The 18,799-nt window shown below is 42.7% G+C and overlaps 1 protein-coding gene across 2 annotated transcripts in view; it reads right to left on the reverse strand.

The window, feature by feature from the left end:
* Window positions 1-15,058, reverse strand: part of slc6a5 (solute carrier family 6 member 5) — a 62,480-nt gene extending 47,422 nt beyond the window's left edge. The window contains exons 1-5 of one of the 2 annotated variants that reach the window (XM_059652183.1): window positions 14,490-15,058; window positions 12,957-13,451; window positions 12,359-12,494; window positions 723-854; window positions 446-619 (exon numbers count right to left, since the gene is read on the reverse strand). In XM_059652183.1, coding sequence (XP_059508166.1) covers window positions 446-619; window positions 723-854; window positions 12,359-12,494; window positions 12,957-13,451; window positions 14,490-14,492 — 940 coding nt within the window. In that variant the 5' untranslated portion in view covers window positions 14,493-15,058. Of the gene's footprint in view, window positions 1-445; window positions 620-722; window positions 855-12,358; window positions 12,495-12,956; window positions 13,452-14,024; window positions 14,050-14,489 lie in introns of those variants that run through there. The other variant, XM_059652182.1, reaches the window with a different exon arrangement.
* Between the last annotated feature and the right edge of the window lie 3,741 nt (window positions 15,059-18,799).

Raw genomic sequence — 18,799 nt, forward strand, 5'->3', positions numbered from 1 at the left:
TCATTAGTGATAAGCCAGAAGACCCATTCACAAGCTACATCTCTCCAAGATCTCTGCAGTTACTTGTATTTATTGACCCTCCAATAAGGTAACATAGTCCTACATGAGTGAAGGTGACGATGTATATAAAATCACACTGCAATCCAAATTATTATAACAGCAGCAGTAAAATGACTAGCAGCAACCTCCTTTCCAATTTCCACTAGTCAGCAAAGATGGATGGAAGTGAAAAGTAAATAAAAGCAACTAAGGCTCAATATTTTGGAAGATGCTGTGGTCTCTGTTAGCACTTTACAAGATCGCATGTAGTTTTAAGGTACTTTTATGTTGCACAAATATCCATGGTGGTCCCTGTAAAGCAAGTGCATGTCTTTAAGAAAAAAAAACCTCTTCCAGTAGGCAAGAAGATTGGGTGAGTCCAAAGAATAGGTTCTGCAGTGGTTACCCAATAACAGCTTGTGCTTGTCTCTACAATTTGCAGTGTTCCATCTATTTTCGCAGGATGCCCAGGGAAGGACAGGTATGCATGATGCAAAAAGGTAGAAGAGAGTGTAGCATATGATGATGTTGTAGTACACAGCAATCAAAACTGAGATGATTAACATAGCGAGTCCACATCCTACAAACAGAATGAGAAACGAGACAATTTAATATGCAATCAGGTGTACTTTTTTAAAAATAAAATCAACGTCAGGAGGGGTCTATCAGCTTCAATGCCTTACCTTGTAAGGCAGGAATAGCTTTCCACACGGATATAGGGCCTTGACTGGCAAATTGGCCAAGTGCAGTTTCCAGAAAGAAAATGGGGACTCCAGCAAAAGCAAGCATCATCAGGTAGGGAATCAGAAATGCACCTAAATGAGGGAAACAATGAATGAACACACCACTCAGATTATTGTTGATCAACTACAGATTCTAAAATGATTTTAAAGCAACATTGAAACTATGTCATGAAATCTAGGAATCTAATGCCAGATCTAATTTATGACTTTTAATATCAATTTGATAGATCATTACAAAGAAATCAAATTAGATGGGCTTAATAATAAGCAATGATCACACATTAGAAAAACAACTCAGAAGAAGAAATACTTGAAATGCATTGTAGAGACATGGTATGACACTGGAGGGCACTACAGGCTCAGCATTTGAGAGACTATACCTGTACTGAGAAGAGAGGGAAATTACTGTCACCAAGAATCTAAAGATCTGAATCAAACAGCAGTCACATCATTTCATCTTGGTTGATAGATAGAACTATCCATTCCAACCTCCTGTTGTCTACAGAATAGTCTGGCTGCTGGTGATCTCCAAACTGATTCACTACATTGGGTGTATCTGGGTTGAATCTGGGTTTTGTTCTCTACTCAACAGAATTGATTTCTGCAATTTATAGCAGTTGTAGCTCCCTCAACCAATGAACTCACTTAAAATAAACAGGTCAATGAACATTATACAATGGACAGCATGTCTATGCAGCAATGAGAAGATGGCAAAGTATAAAGCAGAAACTGATCATTTACTTCCTTACGTTGAAATGGCACTGCTGCTTCTAGTTCTTACGTTCTCCAGTTCAAAGAATATTTCCACTCTCCCAGCAGATAAGTTAATCTCCAATTCCTTGCCAGCCTTAATCATGATCTAATTCAGAAATATGAAAAGTCCTTTGTAATAGAAAGAGCAAGTACTGGAGAAACGCATTTTTTTCTCTTGCAGGTTTCCAGCATTCACAGAATTTTGCTTTTCTTTGGGCTGTCTTGTAAATTTGGAAACATATACGATATTAAATGATTTCATGAAATTTCATTGCAAAGTGGAAGAGGTACAATTTTGACATTGACCAATAATTTAAAGGGAAATAAGTTCTGAAGAAGAATCATTCAGGACTAAAGAGCCAACTATTTCTTTCTCCACTAATGCTGCCAGGCCTGCTGAGTTTCTACAACGTGCTCTGTTATGGTTTCAGATTTCTAACATCCTCAGTATCTAACTATTATTAAAGGATAATATTGCTGTTTTGGCAAATTGTTCATGTCTGACCATTCCAATCAGCAGAACATAGCAACCACAAAATGCTGGGTAAATTATCCATCTCAGTCTTAGTCCAAGCTGCACAGCTGCAATTTTAAACAAATCCAACAAGGGTTGCTAACCTTAACCTTAACCTTAAACCCAGTCCCTGATACCTTTGTTCAAACATGCAGATTGGGTTCTCATTAACTTTTTCAAGATCAGCTAATATTAATATGTGAGTGAGGAATCTATATCGTTTCCCAGACTAAGAAAATTTCAAGGTAGATGTTAAATATTTGGCAGGTTTCTTAATGGATAGGGACCAGCACAAATTATTCTACTGCTTCTCCTGGCTATTCAGGAAAGCTTTGAGCCTCTTTCTATAGACTTTGCCTCCACACTGTGGCTACAATTCTTCTCCCCTGGCACTTCAAAATCCCTTGTGCCAGAGGACATGCCCTAAAAACTGATGACTGTAAAGTGTATTCATTCAGACGGTGTGACTTCCAAATAACCTTACATTCAGTGACGGTGTAATGATGTTGATAGCTGTTGCTGCAGTTAAAAGGATACAATGTCTTTTGAGGTACTTTTTTTTAAATCAAAGAAGCGTCTGATAGGCCCTGAAATATTAACCTGCTTCTCGCCTCACAGATGATGCCAGACCGGTTGGGTTTTTCCAGCACTTTCTGATTTTTATTTCAGATTTCAAGCATTCACAATATTTTGCCTTTATTTTTGTTTAATTTGTTCATGAGGTGTCATTGGCTGGGCCAGCATTTTATTGCCTGTCCCTAATTGCACAGAGAGTACAGTAGTTAAGAGTCAACCACTTTGCTGTAGGTCTGGGGTTACATACAGTTTAGACTTCCTTCCCTAAAGTGCTTTAGTGAGCCAGGTTAATGTTTTATGTACAACAATTGACAATGATCATGCTGCCAGCTTATTTTTTACTTCAGAAATTTATTGAATTTATATTTGATCACTAGTGAGAGCGAGATTCAAACCCACGACCAGAACAATAGGGCTTCTGGATTATGAGTCTATCACTACACCATCACCACCCTTAATAAAGCCAGTGTGAGTTCTTGCTCAATAGCAAGACCAGCACTGTATTAATTTCAGCCAATACATCAACAGACAAAGCATGCAGACGCTGAAGAAATAATAATATTGCAAATATCTGTCACAGGTCAATAACTGCAAAGTACAACATTTAGCTGACACACCTGAGTTACTCTGTCAAGTCCACATTCAATACTGCTAAATTTAGTTCTGAGGTGTGATGCCTGAACAAATTCCACCTTCCTGTCAGCTCAATTTTATTGTTAGCACAGACTGGGGTGCAGTATCCAAAATCCTACATTTAAAAAAAGCACTGGAAGGCAATGATGCTGTGACAGGGGGCTGAAGCCCAGGTTATGTTGAATTAACTGCCAAGGTTTAGGGTGAATATCAATGGCCACCTTTACAGGGCAACTAGCAACCTGAAAGAATTGCCATTATCCCAAAATTATCTATTTAATTGTGAGCAGATTATGTGGAGAGAGATAATGGGAACTGCAGATGCTGGAGAATCCAAGATAACAAAGTGTGGAGCTGGATGAACATAGCAGGCCATGCAGCATCTCAGGAGCACAAAAGCTGATGTTTCGGACCTAGACCCTTCATCAGAGAGGGGGATGGGGTGAGGGTTCTGGAATAAATAGGAAGAGAGGGGGAGGCGGACTGAAGATAGAGAGAAAAGAAGGTGGAGAGGAGAGTATAGGTGGGGAGGTAGGGAAGGGATAGGTCAGTCCAGGGAAGACGGACAGGTCAAGGAGGTGGGATGAGGTTAGTAGGTAGGAAATGGAGGTGCGGCTTGAGGTGGGAGGAAGGGATGGGTGAGAGGAAGAGCAGGTTAGGGAGGCAGAGACAGGCTGGGCTGGTTTTGGGATGCAGTGGGGGGAGGGGATGAGCTGGGCTGGTTGTGTGATGCAGTGGGGGGAGGGGACGAACTGGGCTGGTTTTGGGATGCAGTGGGGGGAGGGGAGATTTTGAAGCTGGTGACGTCCACATTGATACCATTGGGCTGCAGGGTTCGCAAGCAGAATATGAGTTGCTGTTCCTGCAACCTTCGGGTGGCATCATTGTGGCACTGCAGGAGGCCCATGATGGACATGTCATCTGAAGAATGGGAGGGGGAGTGGAAATGGTTTGCGACCGGGAGGTGCAGTTGTTTATTGTGAACCGAGTGGAGGTGTTCTGCAAAGCGGTCCCCAAGCCTCTGCTTGGTTTCCCCGATGTAGAGAAAGCCACACCAGCAGCTTTGTTTGGAGACATATGAAAAAAGTGGTTGGAGAGTCTGTTATTACAGAGTTCCAATTCAAGATAATGGGCTAGAAAGTCAAGGCAAATGAAAATGAATTATTTTTCATTAGTGCTTTATTATCTCAAGTGTATTTCCTGCGAGGTTGGTGGAATCCAATTCAATTGTGCTTTCAGAAGGGATTTTTGATGCCTAAAGAGCGTAGTACAGGAAAGATGACAATGCAGTCCAGAAACAAGGGGTCACATATGGGATAGGAAACTTAAAACTGAGATGACGAGTTTTTTTTTCACCCTGAGCCTGTGGAATTCTCTGCCACAGATAATGGTTGAGGCCAAACAAAAATGCTTTCAAGAAGTTAAATATATTTCTTAGGACTAAAGGGATTGAGGTTTCGGGGATGGAAGCAGGAACAGGAGACTGAGTTGGATGATCAGCCATGATTAAAGTGAATAGTGAATAGTTACGGGAAGAATATTATTAAGCTGGAGAGGGTTCAGAAAAGATTTACCAGGACGTCCGTGGAAATGGAAGGTTTGAGTTTTCAGAGAGGCTGGATAGGCTGGGATTTCTTTTACTGGAGCATAGGAGGTTGAGGGGTGACCTTAGAGAGGTTTATAAAATCATGAGAGACATAGATAAGGTGAATGGTAGGATTTTTTCCTCCCCTATGGTGGGGAATTTCAAGACCAGGGGCAAAATTTTTAAAGAGAGACCAGGAAGATTTAAAAAGGCCATGAGGGCAACTTTTTTCCACAGAGAGTGGTTTGTGTGTGGAATGAACTTCCAGAGGAAGTGGTAGGTCAGGCTATAGTTAGAATATTTGAATGAGTAAGTGAGCAGAAAATGTTTGGAGGGATATGGGCCCAGTGCAGGCAGGTGGGACTAGTTTAGTTTGGGGTTTGAAGTGGCTGTATGAATTTATTACCCTGTAAATGGTGCAGGGGATTGGAAGGGCCAAAAGGCACATTCCTGCTATATTTTCTATGTGTCTACTTAAGACATGTAAATCAGATGTGAGTTATTAAAAAAAAGGACGTAAGTAAGTTACATGTGGGCATATTCCTGTGCCCATTATCCGTAATGTCTGTTTTGTAGAAAAGTTTGAACTGTGGAAATAAAAGAGCAGCAGAGCTGCTCGACTTTTATCCAGTTCCAGGCCCGGGATACACAAACTCTGTCAGAACAACACTGTGGGGTAATGTGGCCCCTCTACAGGGCCATTAAATCGATTGCTCTCAGACACTTCTGGGACCTTCCCTTACAGTCTTTACTTGTCTTTACAGTGCCTCACTTGAACACCTAGAAACGCCAATGGATCGCTCACCTAATTCGCATGCGCTAATGAAATTGGCAGAAAGACTGAGTGTAATTTCACACAACGGTGTCTTCAAATGGGAGCCATTTTGGACGATTTCCCCAACACTCTACCCACCCACCCCGAAAGTAATCCTCCAACTCCTGATAATATCATCACCACAGGATCTTGTAATTCTAATGACCCACGAGCATATTCTAAGATAAACAGGAGTACTCCCGGATAACAGGTCTCACAGCTCTGAGGGAGAATGATAAATGCGGCTTCTTATAATAACTCTTAAATAATATTTACAAAGTGTCGCTGTAAATACAGCTGGCGGGAGACAGTGTGAACCAAAGGGTGCAGGCACGTGGAGTCAGCGTTCTCGCAAGGCCGACTGTCCCACTTTAGCGAGGATCGCAAGATTAATTCGCTGTGGTCGAACCAAGAGAAATTAATATGCAAACACATCGCCAATGTTAACGCCCGCATTGTTTAACAACAAAAAAGAGCAAAATCGAGGAAAATAATCGCCCAATGCTAAAGCACGAACACCGCCGGATTCCCCGAAAGTTTTAAACTAAATACATTACATCAAGGATAAATCAAAAACGCCATTTTTGATAAATGAAAAAGAAACTGGTCGAAGTTGGGGTGTCATTTTTGCTGCATTATGTATCGCAATAACACAAACACTGATTGTGAAAAGCACAGCGGAATAAAGAGATAACTATTTCTGATTTCAGGTTTCTGAAGAAGAGTCCGACCCGAACCGCCAGCCTTCCGGCTCCTCTGATGCTGCTTGGCCTGCTGTGTTCACCCAACTCTACACCTTGTTATCTCAGATTCTCCAGCATCTGTACTATCTCACAGGGGAATAAATACTCCGTTCCTGAGGCCCCGTGTTCTTTCCAAGTATTCTTCCCTCTCCGCAGTGAAACACAATCCTCGGAATGAGCAGCAGGAGTGGGCCACTCGGCCCATCCAACCATTCAATTAAGGCCATGGCTGCTCCGACTGTAGCCATTCTTATCTTAATTTGCATTTCGTTTCCGTCACAGTTTAGTCAATGCTTCGACCCATTGATTTCTCAGACCTGAATAACATTTTTCTCTGATGAAGAGTCACATGAGCTCGAAACGTTAGCTTACCCTCTGTCTCCACCATGCCGCCTGATCCACTGCGATTTCTAGCATTTTTGTTTGGTTTTTAGAACAGGTTCCGGCGTCAGCAGTAATTTGCTCCTGTCATTTTGTCTCCCTCGTTCTATCTTGAATTACATTCTCCCCCCAGTTTGAGAATCTTTGCCTTTGCTGATGTGTGGACCGTGAGTAAGGCAGTTAAAAATGCGTCCTTTATGCAGCTGGACCTGGCGTTTTAGGGAGAATGAACCCATTTGTGACAGGACGCCAAAACCGTATCATCACAATTAAAGCTACATTTGGGGTTCAGTAGGGAGCGATCAACTGAAAGCATTTTTCAACGTTTTACTAAAGGCGAACTTCCCAGATCCAACACAACTGAACGGCTGCTCAGAACTGTCTGCACATTCTGGGTTTTGTTTTCGTATAGTTTACTTGTTCGATTCTATATCAAGCTTCAAGATAAGTTCCGATATTTTCCAACATTTCAGATTTATAAAAAAAACAGCGCTTTTTCTTTTTGCTACATGTTTAAAGGCCCGTGAACTGTTTTATGCCGGCAGTCACTAAAGCGGGAGATGTGATGGGTAACTTTACACTGCTTATCTCCATTTCTGGCCAACATTGAGCATCAGGGTGTACATTGCGAATTCGGCAGGCTGTGGTAGTTTAACTGGAAGCTCAGCCTGTCGCCCGTTTTGGTCAAAGTTCGCCAAAACTGAACCGAGTCAAAATCGTAACTCAGTCCAGCGCTATGAGGGCCAGTGAAATAAAACAGAACCGCCGATGCTGAAAATCCGAGACAAGCACGAACAGAAAGCGCTGGAGAAACTCAGCAGGTCTGGAAATATCTGTGCGCCGAGAAACAGAGTAATGCTTTTGGTGGGACACTGGACTCGAAATATTAACTCTGGTTTCTCTCTCCAAGGGTACTGTCAGACATGCTGAGTTTCTCCAGCAATTTTTGTTCTTGTTTGCTTCCATCACAACACTCCGAGTTCTGTTGCTGAACGTTTGCTTCAAAACCAAATTTAGATCGAATTCTGAACTGAACAGTTTATCTTTTTTAACGATCACTGATGCTGAAAGGTAAAGCCACTCCAGCTATAACAGGTTCACACTCGGTGGACATGGTCAGAGGCTGCAGAATCTCGTTTGACATAAGTAGGTAAATTGCTTAGGACCTGAGCAACCGAACGAGTAAACAAGGAAACGCTCCGCTGTTTGGAGAAACTAAATAGCAGCAATGAATTCGACTTTAATTCTAAACGAACGAGTTTCATGTCCTCCCCCACACGTGAATTGTATTTTTCCTTAAAGAAAACGATGATTGGCGGAATACTGGCTTTTAATTTATTTTCTTAAAAATAGGCGTAAAAATTCATGCAACATTCTAACGTAGTTTCGAGATCAGGGCTTTTTTTTTCGCAGTTACACTTCCTCGAAAGCAATGCAAACGGATGCGATTAATGTTGAACTGCCGGTGAACGTTCATGTGGATCTGCTTTGGATTTACTAAATAGGAAACTAAAGTCAACCACAGCTTTTGGAGCAACTCGGACTTCAAACTGTGGGTGATGTAAGGAAAGATTCCATATTATTGATTATAAATGAAGCAGCGACGTGCCGACCTTGAACCTATTTTATTACAAGCGTAGATACACGTTTTTTTTCTCATCAAGCAGTTCAGAGACCTTCGAACACACCTCTGGAACAGGACTGATTTTGAACCAAGATCATCCTGGTTTAGAAGCAGGGACATTACAACTGTGCCACGGGAGTCCCAGTATAATATGTACATATTGTACATTATTCTCTCCTGACAATATTAATGCGCTTAAGGGTCGTATGTCACGCGTTGCAAATAAGCCCCAATGGGCTCATCTAAAATCTATCTCCTTATTTTGTGAAATCCTTAAGATACCGCAATCATGATACAGCTCAATAGCAGAAATTGTCTCACACGAATCCAGTTGTGACAGCTTTGAAAAATACATTTATTTTGATATTGTTCAGTATCAATAGCAGTCAATTCCGTCCAGGGCATTGCCTTTCTTGAATATAGCCAGCAGGCACCACTAAAATATTCACAGATAATGTACACAAAGCAAAACCTGTTTTTCATCCAGATCTCAATAGGGCCCCCTCAATTGCATCTTCCAAATCTGTGACCTCTGCCATCTAGAAGGACAAAGGCAGCAGATATATGGGAACTCCACCACCTCTAAGTTCCTCTCCAAGCCATTCACCATCCTAATATGGAAATACATCGCCTTTTCTTCACTGTCGCTTGGTCAAAATCCTAGAATTCCCCTCAACGTACAGCAGGTGGACTGCAGTGGTTGAGGAAGGCAGCTCACCAGCACCTTCTCCAGGGCAGTTACAGACTGGCAATAAGTACCGATCCAGCCCGTGATGCCCACATTCCACGAATGAGTTAGAACAAAGTTGCTCAAAAACGTCAGCAAGTGAGAATTGGTGGCACTAAACATGTCATGAGGGGAAAGATCCGGCAGGTGAATTGTTAGAAGGATAAATAGAAATTGCTGATTTACTTCCGGGAGAGCTAATTGGGTGTGCACAACCTCTAATACACGCACAAAACAAAACCGAATAAATTTTGAGATAACAAGGTGTAGAGCTGGATGAATACAGCCGGCCAAGCAGCATCAGAGGAGCAGGAAGGCTGACGTTTCGGGTCTAGACCCCTCTTTAGAAGAAACGCCAGCTTTTCTGCTTCTCTGATGCCGCTTGGCCTGCTGTGTTCATCCAGCTCTACATCATGTGATCTTATCTTGTCCAGTCTCGGCAGTTCCTACTGCCTCTGTAACAATTTTAACCCCACCGAATAGTTTTTACTGCGCTTCATGTAGACACGGCACAGAGAGAATAAACCCGAGTGCCCACATTGAGAAAATAAACGTGGGCATCACTCAACCTGAGCATTTAGGAGCAACTCCAACATAAAGCATTGTATAAAGTAAAACAAGGATGCTAGAGATCTAAATCAAAATCAAAAATTGCTGGAGAATCTCAACGGATCGGCAGCATCTGTGAGCAGAATGCTTTCTGGTTTCTCCAGCGATTTACGTTTTGTTACAAAATGGCACATAACTCAGCTTCACCTTCTCACCCCTCAGTTCAAACCAATGAATGTGTGGGTTGATTCCTGAGGCTCAACCTGTCGCAGAAGTCAATATTCTTAAGGTCTAATTTGGGTCACTCTTTGAAACCCACTTCCATCAAAATAACCCAAACCCAGGAGGCTACCAACCAAAGTCAGTGCCGCCAACTGGTCAAAACACTACGTGGATCTTTCCAGCTCGGTTAGACACTGTTGTGGAATATTTGGGCACCTGGTCAGGTAGGACTGTCACTCCATCAGTTGCCGCTCAAGACCAGAGTGTTAGAAAAAAAACTTCACAAGGATCCATGATCAACCCAGAATGGGAACTGCAGATGCTGGAGAACCCAAGATAATAAAATGTGAGGCTGGATGAACACAGCAGGTCCAGCAGCCTCTCTGATGAAGGGTCTAGGCCCGAAACGTCAGCTTTTGTGCTCCTGAGATGCTGCTGGTCCTGCTGTGTTCATCCAGCCTCACATTTTATTATCCATGATCAACCCAGTTTGCTTATTTTGCAATTCCCATGTCTCCGGTAGGGGGTTGTTCATGCATTGTGTGATTTTGCAGTGAAATTGGTAACTGTCGACGCTTTGAACTGGATTATAAATCACTGCAGAGGTACACCCTGACGCGTCTTTCCATGTAAGTTGAATAGGCGCTACCAATATTTGCACAAATGCATTTTTTTTGGATTACCTGCACAGGAATTATGACTTACTCCCGTTTTATAAATTCTGAATTTGCATATCAACTCTTGGCAAAGGCTTCTTGGCACCGGCAATGAATACAGGAGCAAATCTCATTTCCTGTTGGGTCATGATATCAATAAATATTTCAATTCATTGATGTCTACAAAGTGATTCCAAATTTATTACAGCATTCACCTGAACAGTGATAATGCAGAGGGAAATGTGTCACATCTTCCAGCATTATACGAATCTTCTAAAAACTCGCTTCCAGCATTATTGGAAACTTTACAGTGTAAGTCTCGAGGAAGGAGGAGAGTGGCATTTACGGTGCATTAATTCGATATTAACCCACACGGTTTAAACAACAGATGGGAAACGCTCAAGTTGTGATAATATTCGTCAGCTATGTGATACATTCATTGATGTTCTTCAGACTTACGTACTTGCAATGTTTGTTCTTATTTTGACGCTTTTAAAATGCTAAACTCTAAATAATTGCACGTATGGGTTAAAATTGATAAACGGTATTGATAAATGAACACGCCAGCCCTACAAAAATATGCAAATGAGCTAATATTTGCAGCCTTGGTACTTGTTAAATCCATGCCAACTAATTTATCAGATGTTTACCTATGAACGTGCATAAATCTTTGAAAATATACATAGAAATACCGACTCAATCATTACCTGCAATTGGAATCTTACATCCTGATGCAAGTAAGTCCATGCTAAAATGCAGCTACAAATACATCGCACCTTAAAATACGAGTCAAGTGCTTGCTTGTGAGGATGTCAGTTTCAATGAAACTAAACCTCCTGTGTCCCTGCTGCGAACTAATCTCTCCTCGTTAAAGTGCATTGAGTTCGAGCAGTTCTGTGCTATTTTCCCAAAGATTTGGGTGCGTATAATTTAACAAATAAACATATTGCAAAGACCGGCACACCGCTATTTTATTCACTGAAGCAGGTCACGAATAAATTGCATATGGAAGTCACAGATTAACCTCACGTAAGAACACGTTTTTTTAAAAAAAAGTCAAAGGACACAACTGTAGTAGGTTCAACAAAAGGGACGCTATTGTTTGCCCGCTCCCTTGTAATGCGTATTTATAATATTAACCAAGGCTGGTGGGCTTCCGTGCAATGTGACTAACAGATTTAGTACGGAATATTTATTTTCGTTGGGAGTGGGTTCCGTAAGTCAATGAGATGCAACACTAACATCACTAACAATGCACTGGCCCCTCTGTCTTTGCTGCTAATTCACCTCAGCAGTGGGAGCGCTGCCGCAGAATGCATATTACAACATCCTTAAGGTTCACGGGTTAATGAACCAGAAAAACTCCACTCGCTCCCTCCTCCACCATGTTCCTTTTTATTGTAAGCAATCCCCGTCTCTTCTACCTGACACCAAGCTGACCGGTTTTACTTTCTCCCGTATTTCTGACCAATTTAATTTTTAATGACCGCTGACTACTAACACCGAGGATCCGAGAAAGGAATGGATGTTCTTTTTAAGCTTTTGAGCGCTTTATTGGCGAATAATACGTCAGACCCTCTAGATTTTTGTTCAAATCTTAGAGCTCCTCTTGTTTATTCACTACCTTGTGCGTTTCACAAGCATGGGGTTACTTTCGCTTCTCTGTCGCCCACTGTGACCCACACATCCGTGCAAACGTTTGCATCCATTCCTTTCTGTCCTATGGATTTCCTAACCTCCCTCGGTGTTTTTTGCTCTGATCCTGGTCCTCCCTGGACCCGATTCTCTTCCATTCTTACCTCCGCCGTTTTGGAAAGCGAGATAGGGAAAACGCCATACATTCCCCAGTCCTACCGCATAGCCGACCATTGACAGAATGAAGTCCAGTTTCCTCGACCAGTTCCCTCTGGCTTTATTCTCATCTCCTTTATCTCCCTAAGGGAAACATAAGATGTAACACAAATCTGGTCGCACTGCCTTTAACAAAGGCGCTTGGGTCTAACGGGGCTTCGATCATTTTTTAATACATAAACAAATACCACCCTGAACAAGCGGAATATAGGAAAAATATAGGGCTTTAAGAGTGCAAAAACTAAGGGTTTACTATTTTGAGCATCTATCTCTTTAAATAACTTGCGTGGCTACGTGTTACTTTTGATAAAATTGGCCCGTCAACAGTCGCGCTTGTCTGAATAAAGTGGGATTGGAAAGTCAGCCCTTTCTGTGTTTTTTCACCTTCGAACCTGAAATCAAGCTGAACACAAGTTCGTCCAAGAACACAACCATAACATGGACCTGTAAAAGTTCCAAACTGGAGCATCACCCCTACACCAGTACCCCCTTTTTACCTCCCAGTTTAACTGTTTTCGAGGCGGGTTTGTCATTGGACGTACTTACCCCGCTGACAGTGCTGGGGAATACGGCGGTATTTCCATCTGCTCCCAGAAACACCGTGCTCTGGCATTTTGTGACCCAGCTGCCCTTGGCGTTGTTTTGCTGGATTGTGGGGATCCCAGTGCCGTAGCTAACCTCCACCTCAGCGATTTTACAGTAAACCGTGTTGGTGCGCTCATTGCTCTCCACTGCAGTATCCTTGCGGGGTAACATTTCGATAGAATCCTGATGGACGACGGAATTGGGCTGAGCGGACTCATTCTTACAGATCCCAAATTTGTCCCCCTCAGAACCATTGGGCTCGGCTTCTTTGAGAGAGACGGCTTTGCCTTCGGCGGTTTGGGAGCCGGGAACCGCGGCCTGGAGTCCTCCGGCTGCTTCAGTTTCCAGGCTAGTTCTCCTTACCCCAACGGCGTCTATTCTACTAGGCTGCCCCGGGAACGAACTCTCGGCAATGCTGACTACTGGCTTGGTCATGCCTCCCTGCTCTGTGCAATCCTGTGAAACATAGGAAACAGCAATGAAGCCACGGTGGGTATCTAACAGCGATCCCCAAATAATATGTTGAACAGTCTGATTCAAATCATCAGCGCTCCTAATAGAGCGAGCGCCAGGGAGGAATCGGAATCTTCGGGATGTAGAGCAATGCGAAGGTATTTCCTACAATTTATTATTGGTGTGATGCTCAGTTGAAAGCAGTTGCTAAACTGCACCATCCCTTCGGCTTCCTCCCATCTGCGGCTCTAGTCCAACGCTTTGGCTTTCAGATCACGGATTGTTCAGGGCGCTCGCCTTTCGCTTCCACGAAGCGATATGGATCTTTAACACCCCATTTGCTTCCTGTCAGTCAGCCTGCGCTCTGGGTCATTTCAGTTGGGAATGCTCCCAGCGGGCGCTCTCCGATGCTACGCCATGCCCCACATCCCCACCTCCAAACCCGTTCCTTTGCACAGATGGCAACTTGGAAATAAGGCTTTTTTGGAAGCTGGGGACGGAAATGGGGTTTGGGGTGGGGTGAGGTGAAGGGGGCGCTGGTGGTCACGATGTAACCTGTTTTGCAAGGAACCTCACCAGCTGCATGAATGTCAAGAGCAGAAATTATCTTTTTGTCCCAGATTATCAAATTCATTCGAAATAAATTAGTAGACATCGCCCCAAACTTCTGTCCGATGGATTTGGACGGGGAGGGGTTTTGGAAGGCGAGGGTTGGGTGTTTAGGGGGTGAGCGGGTGGGTAAGGGTAACCTTGAAATGTTGACTGTTGCAGGAACAATAAATACTTAACGGCGTCGCTTTCCGTTTGCAGCAAGCTTCAGCACCGCGGACAGCTCCACCGTCCACCCGCGCCAGGTAAAATGCCATCCATTTCAAATTCACCTTGGCATTGTCAAACGCATTTACATCATTCATTTGTTTAGACAATAAGCAGGAAACTTATTTAACTTGCTCTAGTGTCGGACAATATCAACGAGATCGAGAAAGAGAAGAGCAATTTTTCTTTAAAAAAACACACAAAGAAACGGCCAATGTCACTCACCATGTTTCGCAGTGCAACAGATCTGTCAGGGATGTGGGGGGGGGGAGATGGAAAAAAAACGTTGGGAAACGCCACTTGGAGTGCTTTCAGCTCCACTCAGAGCAAGCGCCTTCTATACATTCCTGTGTAGATTGAGTATGCGTCAGTGAATCGCAAGGTGTCCTTCCTCTGACATTTTCTTGATAGTAAGTGTTTGATAAATCATCACCTCTTGGATTCTGATTTTAAACATACAACATCAGGCGCAAACGTTGCTTAGATGTCACTCAAGTATGCGTATGCCCTAAAGATTGCGTGTTTGTAATGACTCACTTTGGTGAATTGATAAACTTACTGTGCACAGGGTACATATCTATTACTGGCTAGTAAGCAGTTCCCTCCTACATATTACTATGCCGTTGTAGGCACCCGGTTAAGCAAGTTTAGCAACTATTGTCCTTCAAATCCTCCAACTTTTTGCAGTGAGGTTTCCGAACTCAAATTGTTTTTAAAAGGTGTCATTTCGAGATTTCATTTGGCCACCTTAACGGTAAAGAGAAGGATTTGTTATGATTGTAAAAGTCACATTGACAGTGGGTTTGAAAGAGAAGCAAATAGTTTGACGAGTTGCCGTGGATGGTGGATTGCCAGACCAAAAAAACACAATTGGGTGCGTGTGATTTACGTCAGATTTACCGGTCAGTTGATCAAATGCCATGGTTTAAAAATAGACTGATTTTTTTTAAAATCTGCAGTAATTTAAGAATAAAAATAGCTGTATATGGACTGCCCACAAGATTTATTCCTATTCTCGTGGTCTTTCATACTTTTTTTTTCGGAAAAGTCAGATTGCGAACCGCGATTTGATTTTTTTGCTGTAGTCATTCGTTCTAAGGTGGATCTGGAGAAGAGCCACAGTCTAATGCTGCAATGCATTCGAGTCACTGTTCTGTACCACACGCTCTGCTGTTAAAGTGAGTCCGGGGTAAATTATAAAGTACAGCAACCACACTGTCGCACTGCCCACTCCGGAACCTCGACCGAATTGCCTCTGTCGAGGCTTCCCTCTTGTTGCTGTGGGGTTATATCGTGAATCTGTATTGCCAAACGCACCACAAACAACCCCCGCCCAGTCTTTGAGGGACATTTAATCCGGTTTGAGATTAGCATAGCGCACGAGTAGTTTCACGGGACTTTTCAAACTAATATGTTTTCGAAAGCGGAAAATCATGACCTACGTCTGACCCAGTGCAGTCACCTTGGGATCCGTTTGTTCGACCCCTATTGTCGATCCCCCCCACCACCACAACACCCATGAATTCCCACCACACCCACTTTCTTCCCCAAACCCCGCACGCTCTCCAATTCCATAACCACTTCACACTTCTAGATGGAATACCAACCTCTGCCAACTGCATTCAGGTTAAATACCATTCTCGGACTCAAACTTGGGTGAGCTTGTGCGCTCGCGCGTGTACGTGTATGTGTCTGCGTTGTGTGTGTGTGTCTGCATGTATGTGTGGGTGTGTATGTGTCTATGTGTGTTGCATGTTTGTGTGTATGTGTGCGTGAATTGTGTGTGAATGTGTGTTTATGAATGCGTATGTCTGTATGTGTGTCTGTGTGTATGTTTATGTGTGCGTGTATATGCGTGCCTGTATGTGTGTGTGTATGTATGTATGCGTATGTGTGTGAACGTGCATGCGTCCGTATGTGTGCATATGAGTGTATGTTTTTATGTGTGTGCATGTATGTGTAGGTGCGCGTGTGCATACGCGTGCGTGTATGTGTATCCTTATGTGTGGATGTGCGTATAGATATGTTTATGTGTGTATGTGTGTATATGTGTATGTGTGTGTGTGTCTGTGTGCATGTGTATATTTGTGTGTGTATGTGAGAGAGAGTATGTGTGTGCGTGCGTGTGTGTGGCAGTACCGCAGGGTTTTCCTGGCCGCAGAGATAAATTTTCAAACAATTACAAGAGTGAGACGACTGTGTTTATCTTCGTTAAAAGTAATATCTTTGTACCGCAGACGGAGAGGCGTGTGCGCTGGAGATAGGATTTTGGTTGAAAATTGTATATGCATAGACAATGTTTTCTTCAAAAGGGGAATCGTGATTTAGAATCAATACAGTATTTATTAAAATATTGCAGCACGCGTTTTGTCTTTAAAATCTGGAGATTATGCTGCAGTCTCAAGTTTGATTCAATGAACCAAGTTTCACCAACCGACCCTTCCCCCTTCGTTGCGCCCCCCCAACCCACCCCCCGCCCACTCCTAAAAGCTGCCGTTTTGCTGCATTGCGTCCCATCATTAAAGCCAGCGCTCGCTACACTGACACGCCAAACTGCGATTCCCTGTCAGTGTTGCCTGGTGCTCCTTAACTATTGAGGATGATGTGCTAACACGTAGATCTCTAATATTCCGATTTCTCATCCTGTATCAATCACACATGTTCAATCGAGATAGATCTGAATGTTGTGATACGTTCATCCGGATTTTTATATTTTTTATATTGGGGGTGTGGTTATTTCAGCAAACTTATCCATTTTTAAATGATTGCCCTGCGCATGTTCACATTGTCATTGAAGCGAGGAAGGAAAACGCTGAGAACATTGTCTCCCATCCCGGTTGCTTTGAAGGCCAACACACACCTTCCGTTTGATCAGATACCATTCCTCTCTTCTCGAAAAATCTTTCTTTTTTTTAAACAAAAGTTATAATCGCCTGGGAACAGCAAAGTCAAGCGGCCCGTAATGTTGAGCCCTAACATGGCCGGACAGTGAATTTAACTGCCTCCGTGAACATAATTACTTTGTCAGAGATGAATAATAGAAATTGATTTTGTCGGAATCGTTTTGCCTGCTGTGTGCTTTCTCTAGCCAACCCTGTCCGACTCGGGCGACCTTTCAAAGTGCTGAAACACTAGAGGTTATCTGCCCAAGAATTCTGAGGAAGTTAAATCTCAGCGCCGGCAAAATTTAACAGAAGGGAAATACATGATTCATCAAACTCCCTATCATTTGAAATCATCAACTGAGTTTTCTTCAGGCGGAAATATCTCATATTTCGTAGTCGTGGGCTCGAATTTCTTGGTTTTGCGCGGTGTGAAGCAATCTTATCATAATTACAAGTGAAAGCACTTAAAATTAAGCTCCCTCTCAGGTGGAATTAATTAATTAGCCTTCACCTAAGTACAGCTTTTCACTTTAAACAGGAAATCTTGTGCTATGTATTAGGTATTGGAACATAAACACGAACAGAAACAAACATCAGCATGGTTTTCATGTTTGCAAGATTGGTAAACATCCCAATTTTTTCCCTGTATTTCCATTTCTAGCCTAGATAACAATTTCTTAATTCTTTCCGAGTCTGGCAGAGGAAGAAGTTATACGATCTATCTTATTCCAACAATGCAGTAAAAACACAGTACGTTATCGGCTGCATGTTGGGTCAGGGCGCGCGAAGCTGTTTAATCTTCGGCAAACTGCATGTTATTAGTTTTCTGCTAAACCACAAATTCAGCAATGTGAGGAAGCATTGTTACACAATAGTTGGAAAGCGCCATTCTATTTTAAAGAACCGTGGGTGCCGGAGATCTGAAACAAACAAAAGTAGAAATTGTTTGTGAAACTCAGCAGGTCAGGGGAGAGAAAAACAGAGTTAATGTTTCGAAATACAGTGACCCTTGTTCAGAATAGAATTTGGTATTTGGAATAAAAGTCTCAAAGGACCGAGGATACTGGAAATCAGAAGCAAACCGAAATGGCTGGAGAAACTCAACGGGTCTGACAACAACTGCGGAGAGAGAAACAGAGATAGGATTTCCAGTCCAATGGCCTTTCTTCAGGTGTTCTGCGTCCGAGCTGCTGAATTTTTATAGCTGTGGTTTCCAGTCTCCTTCAGAATTACATTTTTTTACTCCTGCTTTTAGGAGTATGGCCGAATCAATGTCATCACAGTAAAAAAGTGCTTCAATTAATCGACTTTCAAACAAACTTGCGGAGGTCTGAAATGTCTATTGTATAAAACTTCTTCATAGCTTCACAGTTGTGCAATCTTTACAATGGCTTCTTCAGTGTTTCTCATCACAGTAGATTTGTTTTTTAATGGTTGCTGAACAAAAACAAATTGGGATTGGTATGTAAGGGGCTGTTTGTATCCCAAATACTGACTTGTAAACACTGCCCATGTTACACAGCAAGAAATTCTGATCAGCGCCCATTCGTTCACTGAAATGTTTAACTGCATGCGACAAACAGTTTTATTCGATTCATAATGTTTGCCGTTACTCATCACATTTTTTTTAGTAAGTCTGGCAAGAACATC

Source organism: Stegostoma tigrinum, chromosome 17 (genome assembly GCF_030684315.1).
Source record: "Stegostoma tigrinum isolate sSteTig4 chromosome 17, sSteTig4.hap1, whole genome shotgun sequence".
Classification (NCBI taxonomy): Eukaryota; Metazoa; Chordata; class Chondrichthyes; order Orectolobiformes; family Stegostomatidae; genus Stegostoma; species Stegostoma tigrinum.